At 36.3% G+C, this 16,560-nt stretch overlaps 3 protein-coding genes across 9 annotated transcripts; 2 read left to right on the top strand and 1 right to left on the bottom strand.

The window, feature by feature from the left end:
* The first annotated feature begins 60 nt into the window (after positions 1-60).
* Positions 61-4,450, top strand: LOC128893993 (exocyst complex component 5). Of its 4 annotated transcripts, none has more exons than XM_054155352.1 (7): positions 61-311; positions 614-703; positions 804-1,247; positions 1,325-1,902; positions 1,975-2,463; positions 2,542-3,049; positions 3,153-4,450. In XM_054155352.1, exons 2-7 carry the CDS (start codon positions 671-673, stop codon positions 3,249-3,251), a joined length of 2,151 nt encoding a protein of 716 aa, XP_054011327.1. In that variant the 5' UTR covers positions 61-311; positions 614-670; the 3' UTR covers positions 3,252-4,450. The 4 variants fall into 4 exon arrangements, with proteins under 4 accessions (XP_054011327.1, XP_054011325.1, XP_054011326.1 ...); XM_054155350.1 differs by having other exon boundaries at positions 61-505; XM_054155351.1 differs by having other exon boundaries at positions 61-514.
* LOC128893994 (protein arginine N-methyltransferase 1-like) lies at positions 4,144-7,391 on the bottom strand. 4 transcript variants are annotated; one of them, XM_054155354.1, is made up of 2 exons: positions 7,172-7,391; positions 4,144-6,346 (listed from the first exon to the last, which is right to left on the bottom strand). In XM_054155354.1, the coding sequence occupies exons 1-2, from the start codon at positions 7,235-7,237 to the stop codon at positions 5,264-5,266; spliced, it is 1,149 nt and encodes a 382-aa protein (XP_054011329.1). In that variant the 5' UTR covers positions 7,238-7,391; the 3' UTR covers positions 4,144-5,263. The 4 variants fall into 4 exon arrangements, with proteins under 4 accessions (XP_054011329.1, XP_054011332.1, XP_054011330.1 ...); XM_054155357.1 differs by lacking the exon at positions 7,172-7,391 and adding an exon at positions 6,926-7,067; XM_054155355.1 differs by lacking the exon at positions 7,172-7,391 and adding an exon at positions 6,682-6,837.
* A 1,234-nt stretch (positions 7,392-8,625) lies between these two features.
* Positions 8,626-16,174, top strand: LOC128893990 (AT-rich interactive domain-containing protein 4A). The gene is made up of 7 exons (XM_054155346.1): positions 8,626-8,963; positions 9,907-10,343; positions 10,426-10,671; positions 10,846-11,050; positions 11,132-15,587; positions 15,660-15,800; positions 15,882-16,174. Exons 1-7 carry the CDS (start codon positions 8,958-8,960, stop codon positions 15,923-15,925), a joined length of 5,535 nt encoding a protein of 1,844 aa, XP_054011321.1. The 5' UTR covers positions 8,626-8,957; the 3' UTR covers positions 15,926-16,174.
* The last annotated feature ends 386 nt before the right edge of the window (positions 16,175-16,560 follow it).

Genomic DNA, 16,560 nt, shown 5'->3' with positions numbered 1-16,560 from the left:
ATGCAATGATAATACCAAAACAATTTTGTATATCGTATATATTATTCTGATTTTTATTAAAAAGAAGAAAAAGACATATTTTGTACAAAAAAAACAGATATTACAATTACGATTAATCTCGCTTTTTGTATTGTTAACAGAAAAAAAAAGTTTTTATGAAAAAAGAATAAGTATATTTCAAAACTGCGTCGAGTTTCTACTGTAATATTATTAGTTTGTTATATCGATTAACAAATAGGAATGTATAGAATTCTTCATAACGAGGACGTATGTAACAAGTAGATGTATAATTACAAAAATAAAAACCATGTGTATGTTGTACATTATTTTCTGATCCTTACGTTACATACGATATCAAGCATTTTTAACAGTATCGTTATCTGTATAATGAAAGATTACGTTGTACAATAAATACTTTCGTAGAAAATCATTCTCATATGATACATTTATGTGAAGTACAAGACGCGATATGCGAACTGTCGAACGATCGTAGTAAAGTCAATTTGTATGAAATGTATAATTCTTAATAAAAATTAATAACAACTTCCCATCGGAATTGACCTACTTTTATATAATCTTTTATCATTAATTTAAATTTTGTTTTCTTTTACAGTGAAATTATAACCACACGTATTCTAACCTCACACCTGTCATCCAATTTATCGTCAAAATGATGCAACAATACATGAAGGAATTAGAACAGGTAAACAATTCACGAATTATCGAAAGAAATCAATTTTATTCGCACCATTATTTTACGAAAACATTAATAATAATATTTATTATTCTTCTTTTTTTTTCAGGATCCTTTTGATCCTGAGGAATTTGTCGAAAGACTCGCCTGGAGAACAGTTAATGATACTACAAAGGATGGCGGTAAAACGTTTTTCGATCCCATGATAGTGCATGAAACGTTTCTACAAGCTATAAAAGATCTACAGATTCTACAAGAACGCCAACAGAAAAAATGTGATAAGCTTGAAGCGGCATTAAAAGATGAAGAGGCTAGACACACACTTGAAATTCTTGAGTTACAAGAGAGAAATAAACATTCTATCGATTTGTTTCATCAACTGGATGAGAGAATAAATCTTGTTGCTACTAAAGTTTTGCATTTGGGAGATCAGTTGGAAAGCGTTAACACTCCGAGAGCTAGGGCTGTTGAAGCTCAGAAATTGATGAGACATTTCTCAGATTTTTTAAGCCCTGGACCATTAACAGATCCAATCTTCACAGATAAGTCATCGGTACAAATCTTTGTTCTATAGATATTTATAGTGTATTTTATATGTCATGTACATTAAGATTTTTTATTTTATAACAGCTAGATGAAGCAGCAGATGTGATTCAAAAACTACACCTAATTTCTCAAGAATTACCTTCAGAGAAATTCGAACATGCAAAGAAAAAGATTGCTGTTAAATATGACGAAATTGAAAGAAATCTTATAGAAGAATTTGTTAGAGCACATAATAGAGAAGATGCTAATCGTATGAGAGAATTAGCATCTGTCTTAGCTCACTTCAAAGGATATTCTCAGTGCATAGATGCATTTATAGAACAGAGTCAGATGGGTTCCTTTGGTGGAAAAGACGTTTTTCAGGATGTGATACCTATGTGTACAAAGTACCATAAATTAATGCAACAAGTATTTACAAATCCTGAACAAGTGATGGCAAAATTTGTGTTGAATATCTATCATCTGAGACTTCAAAAATACGCTGTTGCTAAATTGGCAGACAAAACTGACCCTGATAAGTACCTCAGGAACTTGTATGACTTGTACACGAGAACCGTAAAATTATCGAGTGAATTGAAAGTATTCAATATGGGTACCGATGGCATGTATCTCGTGAAACTCACTAGAAACATTTTTCAAAAATATTTGGATACTTATATCACGTAAGTGTATGTAATAATTAATGTGCTTATTATATTATACATAGGTATAGCACATCGGAATTTTTGTTCCAGCATCGAAACAAAAGCATTACGAGAAAAGTCGGCAGCTCTTCTTATTGAGTATTACGAATCTAAAAATCATCAAAAGAAACAACTGCAAACTGGTGGCTTCCAAGAATTGCGGAGAGATTTGCAAGCGGTTCTAGGTGCAAGAACTAATATAAATATTGCTCAAATAGAGAATTATGGCGGAGAGACGTTTCTATCCGAAGAACTTGCGATCGCTTTATTACAAAGAAGTAAACTGGCGTTTCAAAGATGCCAGTTGTTATCGAAAGCTGAAGAAATACCAATAAATGCGCTTCAAATTCTGGAAATTTTATTGCAATACTTAATAAGCGAGCACGTTGATTACGCGTTAGAATTAGGTTTACAAAGTGTACCAATTCCTGAAAGTCGAACACAACCTGAAATACACTTTTTCAATGTTGTACGCCAATGCAATGCAATTGTACGCCTTCTAGACGAACAGTTTAACGACAGTCTTATACCCCTTATCACGTAAAATACAGTTTTGCCTATTTTATGACGATAACAGTAGGAAGACATCGATTTCAAACATATTTTTTTTCTTTTCAGATCGACACCGAAGCATGGAGAATGTATGTTGAAAAAGAAAGTTGTGTTAGATCAAGTCGATACGAAACTAGAAACGGGGTTAGACAGAAGTATAAACGCTATTGTTGGTTGGGTAAAAGTATACCTACAAAATGAACAACGTAAGACTGACTTTAAACCAGAAACTGATGTCGATACTTTGAATACTCCAGCTTGTTTGACGGTAGTTCAGTATGTCACTGGAATGATTCGACACATTCGAAATACATTGGACGGAAAAAATTTAAATAATGTTCTTACGGAACTCGGTATCCGATTCTATAAAACTATTTACGATCATCTCCAGCAATTTCAATTTAATTCTGCTGGCGCGATGTGTGCGATATGCGATATGAACGAGTATCGTAAATGCGTCAAGGAACTCGAAATCGATCGTGTTACTTCTCTGTTCGATACTTTACATGCTCTGTGTAACTTGTTATTGGTTAAACCAGAAAACTTGAAACAAGTGTGTACGGGCGATCAATTGGTATGTTACATGTTAAAAATATCTTAATTATTTTTAACATAATTCGTAACTTTTTAACTTAATTATAAGACGGTTGTTTATTCATGAATGTTTATTGTTACAGGCAACATTGGATCGAAATGTTTTGTTGAATTTTATACAATTGAGAACCGATTACAAAACACAAAAGTTAGCAAATTGCTTGAAAGGTTTAGCTACATGATACTTTCTTACTCTTTGTAGCAATACTCGTGTATTACTCGTTAGCATGTGAAGTGTATTATGCAGAATGGAGTAACTAAATGTACAGTCCAGCGATAGCATTGCATAACAGAGGCTTAACAAGTGAGTGTTGTTTCAGGTCTAATAATAATGCTCCATTACCTGGTCAGTTGTACAAAATGTCACTAAAAAGTGCTTTGTAGCTAATGATAAATACTTGAAGGGTAGCAATGTCTTTAATTTTTTAAGGGTTTGATTATATATGAGAAGAAAGATAATTAAATTTTCTTTCTTTTCATAATTATTTAATAAACATTATATATATTTGTAGCAAACGTATTAATTTTATTGTTATATAAGGTGGTCATAAAGAATTGCAGTTTTTTTTTTCAATGAACGGTCTTCTTACTTTAAGAGAAATTGATATATACAGACGGTAACTAAGTATAAAATTCATTGTATCAAATCGTTTTCATGTTATTACTTTTTTTTTTTTTGATTTCGTTATTCCTAATATAAATTGATATCAGACAATTATTTGCCCTAAAATTTGGTAACATATTTCGAAATATTACATACCACTCTTTGATTAAAGCATATTTCTCTCTGTTATACTAAATTCTGCAGTTTATCTCTACAGTGTTGCGATGGAGTACCTTCCTTTTTAAATGTATTTCACGCATATATAAGTTTATATTTTGTTTTTTTTTTTTAACTTAACGAATATTTTCATTAATTGAACTGTCTTGCAATCGAAGTATTACTATTAAATTAAAAAAAGAAATGAAAATATTAAAATACTGTATCTTAATGACTGTATGGAAAATAAATTTTACAATATAAATTTAATATTGTAAAATTAATTGCTAGTTGGAACTAAACTAAACCAAAGATTTTATTTAATATTATCTACGTAATGTTTTTATTTACATCCATACTCAAAACAAACACAATTGCTTATTTAGAATACGATACAAAGTAAAATTTATATGCTTCAAAGAACAGATCGTTGTCTATGCAAATACGGAACATATATTCATATTTAAAACTCATCGAATTTTCGTAATAAATTTAATCATTTTCACCGTTATTGTAATTTGCCAATTTAGAAAAATATAGTACACATTTACATTTACTATAAACAGATTTGATAACGCAATTCGAAACAATGTTAAGATGTAAATTTACGTGCAAATTATTTTACTGGATATTAACGAAGCATATGTTAGAAACCCATTACGTTTTATAAGAAGGTTATAAAAATGGTTGAATATGTTGTAACAACGATATTAGTAACTTAAATGTAATGTATAAAAATTAAGTTAATATCAGTATTTTCTTAATAAAAAGTCAGCAGATGATACATATCACTGATATCGAGCACGTTTTCAGAAAGGTGCTGATAAAGTAAGTGGTACTAAAAATAAGTTTCAATTTACTACCAAATTAACAAAATATAATATTAAACATTTCCACATGCCATACATAATGTAAATGAGCAGTTTCAAAATATTCTCAGAAGTACGGTGGTACATATATAGTATATGCCGTGAACAAAAACTTAGTTTTAAAAATACAGTACAAAAATGTGATGAATAAGATGTATTTTCTGAATTGATAAATTTTCTCTGAATAATAATCGCTATCGATTTAGCAGTTTACATGTGCAACTTATACACAACATAAGGAGAAAAAAAAGTAAAATTAATATATGTAGTTAAGTTGTGTATCGATCTTATTCTTTTAGTGTATGATGTATTACAAAACTTAAACGAGATTAACGAAGATTCGGAATATTCTATCGATTCTCAAATGGGAAGCCTTCTAAGTTTTTTAGAATTAAAGAATAAAATTAATTCGCATAATTCGTAACATCCGTTGTACCATACTGATAAACATTATTAAATTATCTAATATAATTCAATAATAATTAAAAGTCCTGGTCTTCTATTTGATTACACAGTGTTATGATCCATGAAAATAAAAGGAAGAAGATGAATCATCTGATAGATATCAGCGCATACGATAGGTATTAGTTTCGTGTACTTGGCACAATTCCCCTTTAAAGTCCAGTTCAATACTGAAATCCAGATCTCTGTAGTTTCTCGCGTTTGGTTTCATTGAAAAGACACCGTATATTTCTTCTCCTTTCTTGACTGTCATATATTCGTCAAAGTAGAACACTGTCTGTTTCCAATGAGTATACTGTACTTCCGGTGCTGTACTAAAGCCAATGCGTTTATGGCACTTGGTGAATTCGATGTTAAAGAATGTAACTAATGCTTGAACATAGTCGTTCCTACGAACTTGTAGGGTGAACGGCGAGGAGAACTCCAAATCAGCCTTAGTCACTGTGTATAAATCAACTTCCTTGATTAGACATGCATTTGTAACAACTTGCTTGGGGTCCACAACATCCACTAAAGGTTCGCTAATCGCTACTTTCCTTATACTACTCATATCAAATCCGTATACATCGTCCCACCAATTTATCTTCTCATCCTTGTATTGTCTGTCTTCTATACCACAAATAAATAAAGTTGCTTTGTCAGGGAACAACATTCCGTCTTCACGGAGCCATTTGTCTCTAGCAAAGAGTACTGTATCTAACATAGATTCGTAAAACAAACAATATCCCATCCATTCAGAAATAATTATGTCAACCTTTTCTACACCATCTGGCAATGAAACTTCTTCGACTTTCCCTTTAAGTATTGTTATGATGTTCGACAATTGATTGGCTTCTACAATTTTTTCTGCATATTCAACAATATTAGAACATTCAATACCAATAACTTTCGCTGCTCCAGCTTTGGCAGCAAACATTGAAAGTATACCAGTTCCACAACCAATGTCGAGAACAGTTTTCCCTTTGAACAGGTGTTTATTGTGATACATGGAATTACGATATGTCACAGTACGCACTTCGTCCTTTAGCATTTCTTCGTGTATTCCATAATGGGCATATGAGTCAAAGTAATAGTCTCGTGACGTCATATCATCCACAGAAACAGATTCCTTACAAGAGGAAGGTGTTGCATCTTTATTTGACGCAGGAACAGTCTCTGATACTTCCATGGACTCCATCTTTGATGTCTGTAACGATATAAAAAAGAAACGAAAGTAATTAATATAGAAATAGTTAATTTAAACGCGTGGAAGTACTACAAAGTAGGTTCTATGCTAAAATTTTCAAATTAAAATTAGTTCAAACTGTTCTATCGCTGTCGCGTATTTAAATTCAAAGATACGTAGGAAGATTGTTTAGAAATCAATTATGAGATGTTATAAATAATGGTTTTTACATATGCGTGAAAAGAACCTACAGTTATCTACAAACACGTGATGTATAAGTATTATCTTGAATTAAAGAGACATATAATTCTCTTTTCATCTAAATGTAATAAGAATTGTTACTAAACATTATTTACAATGTTGTTCATCAGCAATGGAAAATTGAAAAATTCGGAATGTACGTGGAAAATGGTCTTTTACGCCGACACCGGAGAAACGTACACGTGCCCGCCAAAACGAATGGCGTCTGTTTGAGATCGAATGACCAGTCGGGATTCTTTACACTCACACATATTTCCGTATCGTCGTGTGACGAGCAATACGTACACGGAATTGGATATAGCTCGATTTTTTAAGTGATAACGTTACGAAATAACTTACGACAATTGGTAATTATTTTAACGAGAGACGGTAGGGAAATGTCGACGAACGAAGAACGATCGGATCAATCTGTTGTTAAGATCCCTTAGTCACAGGGAGAACTATTATGACAAACGACATTTTAACAATTTCCTCGTTCATAAGTTTGGAAGATATCATGGACTCGTTATGATAATATCGATTCATTCACGACACCATCACGACGTTCCTTCTCTACTTTAATTAAAATAATTTCATCAAACTTACCGAATTTTCCGCTGTGCACATGCTACTTTGGTTGATTTCTACCGGCACTTCATTACTCGACGCCATTTTGTTCCGCGTCACAGCAGACGACCATAAGCAGGACCGTACGAAGGCACATGGCAAATTATAAATACGATTCTGTCAACAAACATTCCATTAACCATCGAGAATTCGATTAAATTCCTTTGTCAAATTTGTTTCCCATATTCTAGCGAAGAGTCCGTATGAATCCATTTATTAACTATATTGATCTCGTTACAGAATTAATTGTTATCGTTAGAACATGTAGTTGAAAATTGATGTGCTAGTGACAATTCTGTACAGGTAATTGAAATTTATAAATTTCGTTTAAATTTTTGAATCTCATTTAGATAACTGTTTATATATATAAACAAACGACATTACTTTTAATTGAGTAACAAAAACAACGTATACGTTTAATACAATCAACAATGTATTAAGCATAAAAATTCGACTTGAAATCGTTCCTCATTCATATACAAATTATTAAAATTCTTTTCGTAACGGTTGTTTAATATTCATTCCTAATGTTCGAAAATTGCAGCCAATTTTTTTACAGTACAGAAATTATGTAATGCTTTGTAAAGCACGTATTCTACAAAAATATTGATTTTTAAATAACGTTTGTTTCATAGACGAGTGCTCATGTAAATTGTTCTTTTTTTTGGTTCTTTTGTCTTCTTCTTTTTTTTTTTTTTTTTTTAACAGCTACGCGATGCGTACACAGTTAATTTAACAATGAAAATGTACTGTTTGTTTCTAGTATCGAGACCACAAGTACTGAAACAAGTACCTGCACTTCTCTCCGATCAGTGCAATCAGATTTGCCGCAATTTTCGCGCATGTGCATCAAAAGTGACACCAGGAAAGTGTTTTAATTAAATAAAAATGGGTATTGTAAGTTCCCTGTTTAACTGATTTATGTACGTGATTTTTGACAGATAAATGAAGCAGTTAAAGGGGGGAATAATATCGTCGTAATTGTTCAAATAGAACGTTGGGATTATGTAACTCAACATACTAATTTCATTTGAGATTTGTAAAGAACTTTAATATTTGTTAAAAGTACAAGAAAAACATCTAAAATTTACAACGCATATACTCATGTATTCAATCGAAGTTTGAATTGTTAAATGTTATCTAGGAATATCCTTCGAAGAAAAATGCGACTGTTTTCAACTGTTTTCTCGAGGGGCCCCTCAGGCTTTGGCCTCCATTACGTTAACCATATGTCGTCGTTCCTGATCACGCATGCGCGAAAATCGCGTACTCTAAGAGGGAGAACGGCCCCCATGTCCCAACACCGATAACATATTGGTACGTCCCTGTCGTATGCGCAGTGGAATCGCCCTAACAATTTAATTTTCACGCGAAACAGATATTTATTTATAAAAAAATCGTCAGGAAAAATCATGTCTCGATCGCCCGATCACACGTACGTAGGAATCATCGATAATCGAAGGACAGGGCGATATCTTTAATTTCGTATCTTCGCTCGGTTGTTTTCAGAGAGTGCAAAGACATCATCCAATAGGAGTCGAGTGGCTAGCTGACAAGTTGCGTCGGGGTGGAAATGGGCAGGGAACAGGAGCTTGTACGCATTCGGACCGTGAAGTGTTGGTTCCGCGAAGGGGGTCAACTTATGGTGTCTCCGTGATCTTTTTCCTGTTATTACTCTCGACGAAATAATAGAAATACGATTTTCATGTCTCGAACGTGCCAGTGTCTCAAGATTATCTGTATGGAGATCGTGGAGCGCTAGAAGATGCTGGTAAGCAAACAGGCGGGAGAAAAGTTGACGTAGAAACAAGTGCGCAAAGATTGTATACTTGAGTTGTCTTCTTTTTTCTTTTTTTTTTCTCTCTTCACCACTCTCTTTCTCTCCCTATCGTGTGCATCGAGAAAGTAAAATCCGTGCTTTTGTTATCTGGTTGCAACGCTTTCGCAGGTGAATTTCTTCGGACGAATGTCTCGCCTAATGTACCTTCGAGGTTACGAATATTGCCCGATGTCTGAGAAATTCGACAGGCTGTCATGAACGTAGCGGACTTCGTTTTGAAAATGTGGTTAAGATGTCAAAGTATGAGTTTTATTTCAACGAAACACACATTTTTACAGTTCCTCGTGCATCGTGGAACTCTTCGATTCCGAAACGATTTTCTATATCTGCGAGGCAAGACCGCCTACATAAACAATAGTTCATTGTAGAAGGGCATCTGGCATTTTTATGGCCTTTGTGACGCTTTATTTTTCTCGATAATGTCCATAGCAAAGCCGAATAATAATATGACAGATTATAATGAAGCCATAAGAGATCAAATAAAAAAGAACACAATATCTTAAACTCTTATTAATAATGTGAAATTATATATAGAGTATTGGAACCTCCTTTGTATTTATTTCTTTCTTTGTAAAAAAAGTGTATGTATATAGAAAAAATTATTTTTATATCAAAAGCAATACATGTTATACACATTAGATCAGATTAGTGGATGTATCAAAGTAGCAAACAGCTGGATTATGATAAAACAGATAAATGTAATTGCCTTAAAGTTTCATTAATATTGTGTATTAATATGCAGGACATTTAGATTTCCTCCTGCATATATTTTTTGTGTGAGAAAAACATGAGTATGCAATGACACCATGAAAGTATGTCATAAAGAAAAATTTGTATATTGTGTATAAATACATACATACCTTCATTGTTACAGGGAGACGATCCACCGTACCTATCAGTGGGTACGGAGGTAAGCGCTAAATACAAGGGTGCCTTCTGTGAAGCAAAAATTCGGAAAGTGGTACGATCTGTAAAATGCAGGGTGACTTATAAGCAAGGTTTGGGGACTGCGACTGTAGCAGATGATCAGATAAAAGGAACTTTGAGAGTAGGTGCATCTATTGAAGCCAGACACGGGGATAGGAAAGATTTCGTGGAAGCAACCATTACCAAAATCCAAGATTGTAGTCAGTACACTGTAGTCTTTGATGATGGAGATATCACGACGTTGAGGAGGACTGCTCTTTGTTTGAAGAGCGGACGGCATTTCGCGGAGAGCGAAACTTTGGACCAGCTTCCTTTGACCCATCCGGAACATTTTGGGAATCCTGTAATAGGAGGCAGAAGAGGACGGCGTTCTAGACAAGCACAGTGAGCATCGCGAAATCGTATTCGCGGTATAATTCCCTAAAATAACTTGTCTCGGTAATTAAAAGAATAATTGATATCGTAGAGATGAGAGTAGCGATGACGAGGACAGCCCTCCGCGAGGCGCTCGCGACTCAGGTTCCAGTGGAACTGGGAAAGAAGGGATGGAGACGGAACCCGAAATCGGACGGGTTGTTTGCGTGGAACTTGGAGATAAAAAGAAAAAAGATAACTGGTTCCCTGGGTTAGTGGTCGCACCAACTGCTCAGGACACTGTGAGAATCCGCGTGCGAGACGACTACCTCGTACGTTCGTTTAAGGATGCGCGATAGTAAGTTCACGTTTCATTCAAATAAATTTAAAACTGCAAAAATTGTATTAATCATTTTGAATATTTTTTGAACACTTCTGGTCTCAATCTAACTTGTACAAATAAAGATTACTTTTTTTACTGTTTCTTTAATTATTTTCTGTTGTATTACTACAGCTTAATTTAAATGTTCAGTTATACAGTTCCAAAGAAAGAGGCCACCGAATTCACGAAGGAACTTGTCAACAAAGTTGAGAATAGCACGTTGAAGATTGCAGTTGAAAAGGCACTGCTATTTTTAGAAAAGAATGAGTTGCCTCCTCATTGGGATAGGGATTCTCTTTTTGGACATTCTGTATCGAGTGGGAATAGTGATTCCGATGGAGAACTCGATTCGGATGTAAGATCCTCTTTGCGGACACCATTGTAAATAAATTGACTACACGAGTAATTCATAATCGTAACGCTTTTCCCTTTTCAGAGTTCAGACGATGAACCACGCGAAGAAAAGGATCACTTTGTGGCACAACTATACAAATTCATGGACGATCGCGGAACACCTATCAATAATTGTCCGATGATTGGATCCGAGGACATAGATTTGTATAGATTGTTTCGAGCCGTTTATAAATTAGGCGGTTACAATCGTGTCACGAATCAAAATCAATGGAAGTTGATAACGCGTCGTTTGAGTTTCACTATGCAGAACTCGCCTTCTACGCACAATTTGGTTAAACAGGCCTACAAGAAATTCTTACACTCCTTCGAAGATTTTTATAGAAAATTAGGTTGTACTATGGTGAACCATCCGAGGGGTTCTATACGTAAACAACGTCCTGGTAGAAGTCTGATTAGAGATAAAGACAGAAATACGCCTGTTCCGCCGCAAGTGTCCGTCGTTAAAAATGAGAAGGAAGAAGAGGAGAAAAAAGTCACGGAGGATGAGAAGAAGGAGAAGAAGGAAGTCAAAAAAGAACCGGTGAAAGAAGAAGAAATTGTAAAAATTAAGAAAAAGGATGAGTTTGAAGAGTGCGGTAGCGGCCAAGAAAGCGACGTGAATATAGAGGGTGAGGCGGAATCGTCTAGCAGCGAAAAATCTCAAAAAATATCGACGTCTTTAGCGCTGCAAAATAGGGGTAAATCTAAAAGTAAAGAAGATCCGAAGAAGAAAGTTGTAGATAAGAAGAAAAATGAGCCTAAGAAGCAGGAGAAAAAGGATGATAAAACGAAAGAGGAAGAAGCCGCTAAAACGAGATCTAAATCTAAAGACGACACTGTAAAAAGTAAAACATCTTCCGAAACTAGGGAAACTCGAACTCCATCCAGAGAATCTGAACGAAAGGTTCTAACTAAACAGAGACGTTTGACGGATGAGGAATTGAAGAAACGAGGAAGAAAACGCAAGGAATACGAGACAGAGAAATCGCGGTCCGATGAACAGTTGGCAGAATCTGCGCCATGCTACAAGGGCCCTGTGGAATTAGGAGATAGATTGAAAGTGTACTACGGACCTACTCACGAATCCAAAGTCACTTACGAAGCAAAAGTCATCGACATGGAGAAAGATGGCACGGAACCGATGTATCTTGTTCATTATACCGGTTGGAACACAAGATACGACGAATGGATCAAAGCATCGAGAATAGCACAGAACTTTACACAAGCCCAAGGTAGAGTGAAACGTATCAAGGCTACTTCGCGGCCACAAACTCCCAGCTCTAATTTATCCAATAATATAAATAAATCGTCGAAAAGTGTTTCTAACGCAAGTTCGAGTACTCAAAACCGTCGTCGAGCACAAAGCGTAGCACCTACGTCGACAGTTGTTCCGTCGATGTCGATAAAGGAAGTAAAGAAAGAAGAGAAAGATAAAGAAGCGGCTCAGCCAGCTAGGTCTACGACTCCGTTGTCCGTAACAAGTTCCAGTTCCAGAACTAAAAGTCCTGCGACACCGGCAAACAGACACACACGAACGACAAGGAACACCGATGTATCTGGCGCGGAGCATCGAAGACGCACTAGAAGAATGTCAGGTCACACGGATATATCGGTTGCCTCTGAAACTGAAGACAGTGAGGCGTACGATTCCGACACTACAGAACCAGAACAAACACGAACAAAATCTAAGGGTACGGATGAAAAGAAGCGCAGGGAAGCAAAATGTCGAGCGGAAGATCGAATGAAACCTGATGAAACCAGTGAGGGCGAAGAAGACAAAGATAATTTAGAGGAACCGCGTAGAGGTAGACGTTTGAGAAGAACGATTGGCAAATCCCAAGGCATAAAATCGGAACCAGACAGTGACGAAGAGCAACCTAAAGGTCGAGATTTCGATTTGAATCAAATACGATCCGAACTGAAAGGCTTCGACAAGGCTGTAAAATTAGAACTCGTCAGAGTCGAGCGTGACCCCGAAGACGAACTAAAACTGGAGGAAAGCGAAACCGCTGTTCTAGTTTCTCCAAAATTGGAGAAAAACTTGGAATCGTCGAAATTAGAAACAACTCCCGAATCCAAGGCGGTAGATAATACGGAAGATATCTACGAATTCAAAGAACCAGAGCCCTTCGAGTTCGAAGTACGAAACAAACGAGACACCAGTGGAGAAAAGGATAAAGTAAAAAAGAGAGTGTTCGAGGAGGAACCGAAAAGTCCGAAGAAGAAACAGAAATTGATCGTCTCGCCAGTTATGAAGGAAGTGAAGCCAGAGATAGATAACGATTCCCGAAAGAAAGCAAAGAAATTATTTAGTAAAAGAATAGATGATATTACGGAAAGTCAGTCTACTCACAAATCGATACAGTCTACATCATCGACGACAACGTATGAGGAAGCATTTGATAAACTCTGTGAGTCACCGCCATTTAATCAAGTGAAACCTACACCTATTATCGAAGAACCAGGTAAGATAACTAACGGCATAGATCTTTTGTTTAGCGATTTACCTGGAGACGATGATGGTACTCACGATGATTCGGAAGATCGTTTGATAATATCAGAGGCGGAAGTATCCGAAGCAGAGCAAGAAAACTTGTTTACTTATCAACAAGAAATGTTTCCTGTCAACGATATGAACGATTCGTTGGAATCGACTAAAGAGGACTCGAATCCACAGATCGAATCTGTAAGAGAAGAGTTGACAACGATAGTTTTGAGTAAACCAGAGATACCAATGGATCAAAAGCAGACCGTTAAACTGTCTCCGTTGCATAGACAATCTCCAGAATTAAAAACACTCGATACAAAATTGTTGGACATTACGCCTGTCTTGTCTCCAATTGTGGCAGCTCCGGCGCCAATAAGCACGAGGCTGCCGGCTACATCGACTATAGAAGAGAAACTTTCAGCTGCGATGGCTTTCCGTAATAAAACAAAAGATACCAAGAAAGACGAGGAAATTCCCGAAGTCGTATGGAAGCCTCCGAAAGAGATTCCTAAAAAATTAGACACCATTATTGTACATAAAACTAAAGAGGATCAAAGCTTGTCTAAAGTGGAAATCGAGAATAAAAAACGGGAAGAAGAGGAAGTCATGATGAATAAGGAAGAGGAGTGCAGAGAAATGATGCGCGTTGTGATTAAGCAGAAAGAAGAAGAACTGCAGCAACTTAAGCTTAAGAAGGAAGTGGAGTTAAAGAAATTCGCTGAAACAAAAACGGAACTTAAAAATGTACAAGAGCCCGAAGAAGTGGAATGGAAACATATGGAGGCTGACGAATCGAAGAAATTGGATGACGAATTTAAGGAACACGATTTTAAAGAAAAGGAGAAGGAGAAACGTAAAAAGATAGTCAGTCAAGATATGGTAGATTCTGCGGACAGTAGCGATTCTGAGCAGAGGTTAGTAATCGATAATGGAGAGCCACAAGATGTAAAAGCTCCTTCCAATTTCGATGTCAAGTTAAGAGCTGAATTAGATAGACTGCAAGATTCGCAGGAACGGTACTCGAAGCTGCAAGTGCAGAAGTCCATGCAGCATTTAAAGCACCAGCAACAAGAGTGCGTCACCGAATGCAAAGTCGAGAACATAGCTGTTATAAAAGCAGACGAAGAAGGAGAGGCGATTAATTCTTTGCTATGCGAGGAAGAAATACCCGGTTCACCCGCCCCAGTTACCGAAAGTATCGAACAAATAAATGCTGGCCCATCTTGTTCTCCTCCAAAAGTCGAAACAACGGAGAGCAGTATAGTCCTAATGGAAATGCCTTTCGCTAGCGCACCTACTTCAGGCCAAAGTACAACCAGCAATACCGTGGTTACTTGTATGGCACTGCCAAAGACTGTAGAAACGTCCGTTCCAGTTTCTCTACCGATGCAACAAAATCCTACTCTAGGCGTAAGACAGCAATCGCATCATCAACATCTGCCTGCATTAATGCCTGCGCAAAGACGAGAGAGTAACGAAGCAGCGCCTGTAATGGACAATACTCCTCCAACCACTCCGGACTCTAGTATTTCCAATATTTCCGGATCCCCCAGGGAGGAGAGGACAGGTGGTTCGTCGCCAATTTCCGAGGATAATTTAAAACTTAATCGTGATAGCTCCGAAGCAGATAACGATAGCGGTTGCAAAGGTCCTGGATTCAGCGAAGATGATACATCACCAAACGTTGAAGGAAATTCAGCGGATAGAATGCTGAAACCCCCAGCGAAACGATCCGTGGAAGAGACACAGTCTCCTAAGAAACGTAAAAGAAGTAGGAAGCATTCGGAATGCGATAAGAGTACTTCAAAGAAAACAGGAGCGAGGCATAGCGGGAGGCACGGAAGGCATGGCGCTGGCAGCGATAGCGATGATACCAGTGAAGGTTCCAATTTATGTGCAGTTAATTCGACACCTGCAAATCATACGAATATCGCTACCACTGTCGCCGATCTTAGCAATTACTCGTCGAGATCACCACGGCCCACGAAATACAATTTCTATGTGGAATTAGGTACAGTTTATATACTTCCTTAAAATTTAATCTCTCGACGGGATAAGTAAATTTAATGTTTTTATGTTACAGACCCCGAATTGGATGGAAGTCAAAGGATAGCTGTGTTACAACAAAAATTAACCGAGTTACGTAAAACGTACAATGCTGTGAAAGTTGAACTTGCCGCTATTGAAAGACGCAGAAAAAAGTTGAGGAGAAGAGAACGGGAAGGTGATTATTTTGTAACATATATTTCTTTAACGTTTACGCGTTTAAGATGCAAGAATAATGAGGAATTTAATTTGATTTCAGCTATAAAGGCAGCTAAAGCAGAAATGCAACAGGCCTGTTCGTGATGAGCTATCTTGAAGCATCCTATTTCACTTAACCTACGCTAAAGAAAACTTTTATACAATACTGGGAGATATAGAGTAATATCATTATACGGACACCCTGCAATCACAGCAGACTTCATGACAATTTTTACCTACCTAACGTCGCTTAGGTAACTTTTCCCCCACTAATATAACTTGTAGATATAGATATAAGGTTTAGTATAAAGGAGGAACATTTATTAGAATGAAAATATATATTCATATATGCTTTGCGTTGTACATTGTTTTATCAAGAACGTAATGTGACTGTTAAAAAAATCTTTATCCTCGATTTGTCATTTCACCTGCTCAGATGCAAAGTACAAATTATCGAATTTGATGATCATTTCATCGTTTATTCTTGTTTTTTAAGAAAAGGCCGAGAAAAAAAAAACGTTACCGATAGTATGTTATTATAAAGACATCTTGGGAACAAATAATTGTCTAAGCCGTTTGTCATTTCCGTTTCGAGCATAGCTTATAGCACCGTTGGCTGTTGAGCTGTTTTCAGGACGACAAAATAAAGACATCATTACACACGCGAGTGCAACAAACCATCATGTATTTTCTAGGGTAAAAAAGTTTTGTATATATTAGAAGTAGTAACGTCTAGTGGT

The sequence above is a fragment of the Hylaeus anthracinus genome, unplaced genomic scaffold (assembly GCF_026225885.1).
Source record: "Hylaeus anthracinus isolate JK02 unplaced genomic scaffold, UHH_iyHylAnth1.0_haploid 3, whole genome shotgun sequence".
NCBI lineage: Eukaryota > Metazoa > Arthropoda > Insecta > Hymenoptera > Colletidae > Hylaeus > Hylaeus anthracinus.
This window is presented reverse-complemented; position numbering and strand designations above follow the sequence as displayed.

What these genes read in the sequence shown, in the direction of transcription:
- LOC128893993 (XM_054155352.1), top strand. Translation starts at nt 671, where the DNA reads ATGATGCAACAATACATGAAGGAATTAGAACAG. An exon ending in ACATGAAGGAATTAGAACAG is followed by an intron (nt 704 to 803) that starts GTAAACAATTCA and finishes TTTTTTTTTCAG; the next exon opens with GATCCTTTTGATCCTGAGGA. An exon ending in TCTTCACAGATAAGTCATCG is followed by an intron (nt 1,248 to 1,324) that starts GTACAAATCTTT and finishes ATTTTATAACAG; the next exon opens with CTAGATGAAGCAGCAGATGT.
- LOC128893994 (XM_054155354.1), bottom strand. Translation starts at nt 7,237, where the DNA reads ATGGCGTCGAGTAATGAAGTGCCGGTAGAAATCAACCAAAGTAGCATG. An exon ending in TGTGCACAGCGGAAAATTCG is followed by an intron (nt 6,347 to 7,171) that starts GTAAGTTTGATG and finishes ATATCGTTACAG; the next exon opens with ACATCAAAGATGGAGTCCAT.
- LOC128893990 (XM_054155346.1), top strand. An exon ending in ATGGAGAACTCGATTCGGAT is followed by an intron (nt 11,051 to 11,131) that starts GTAAGATCCTCT and finishes TTCCCTTTTCAG; the next exon opens with AGTTCAGACGATGAACCACG. An exon ending in GAGGAGAAGAGAACGGGAAG is followed by an intron (nt 15,801 to 15,881) that starts GTGATTATTTTG and finishes ATTTGATTTCAG; the next exon opens with CTATAAAGGCAGCTAAAGCA.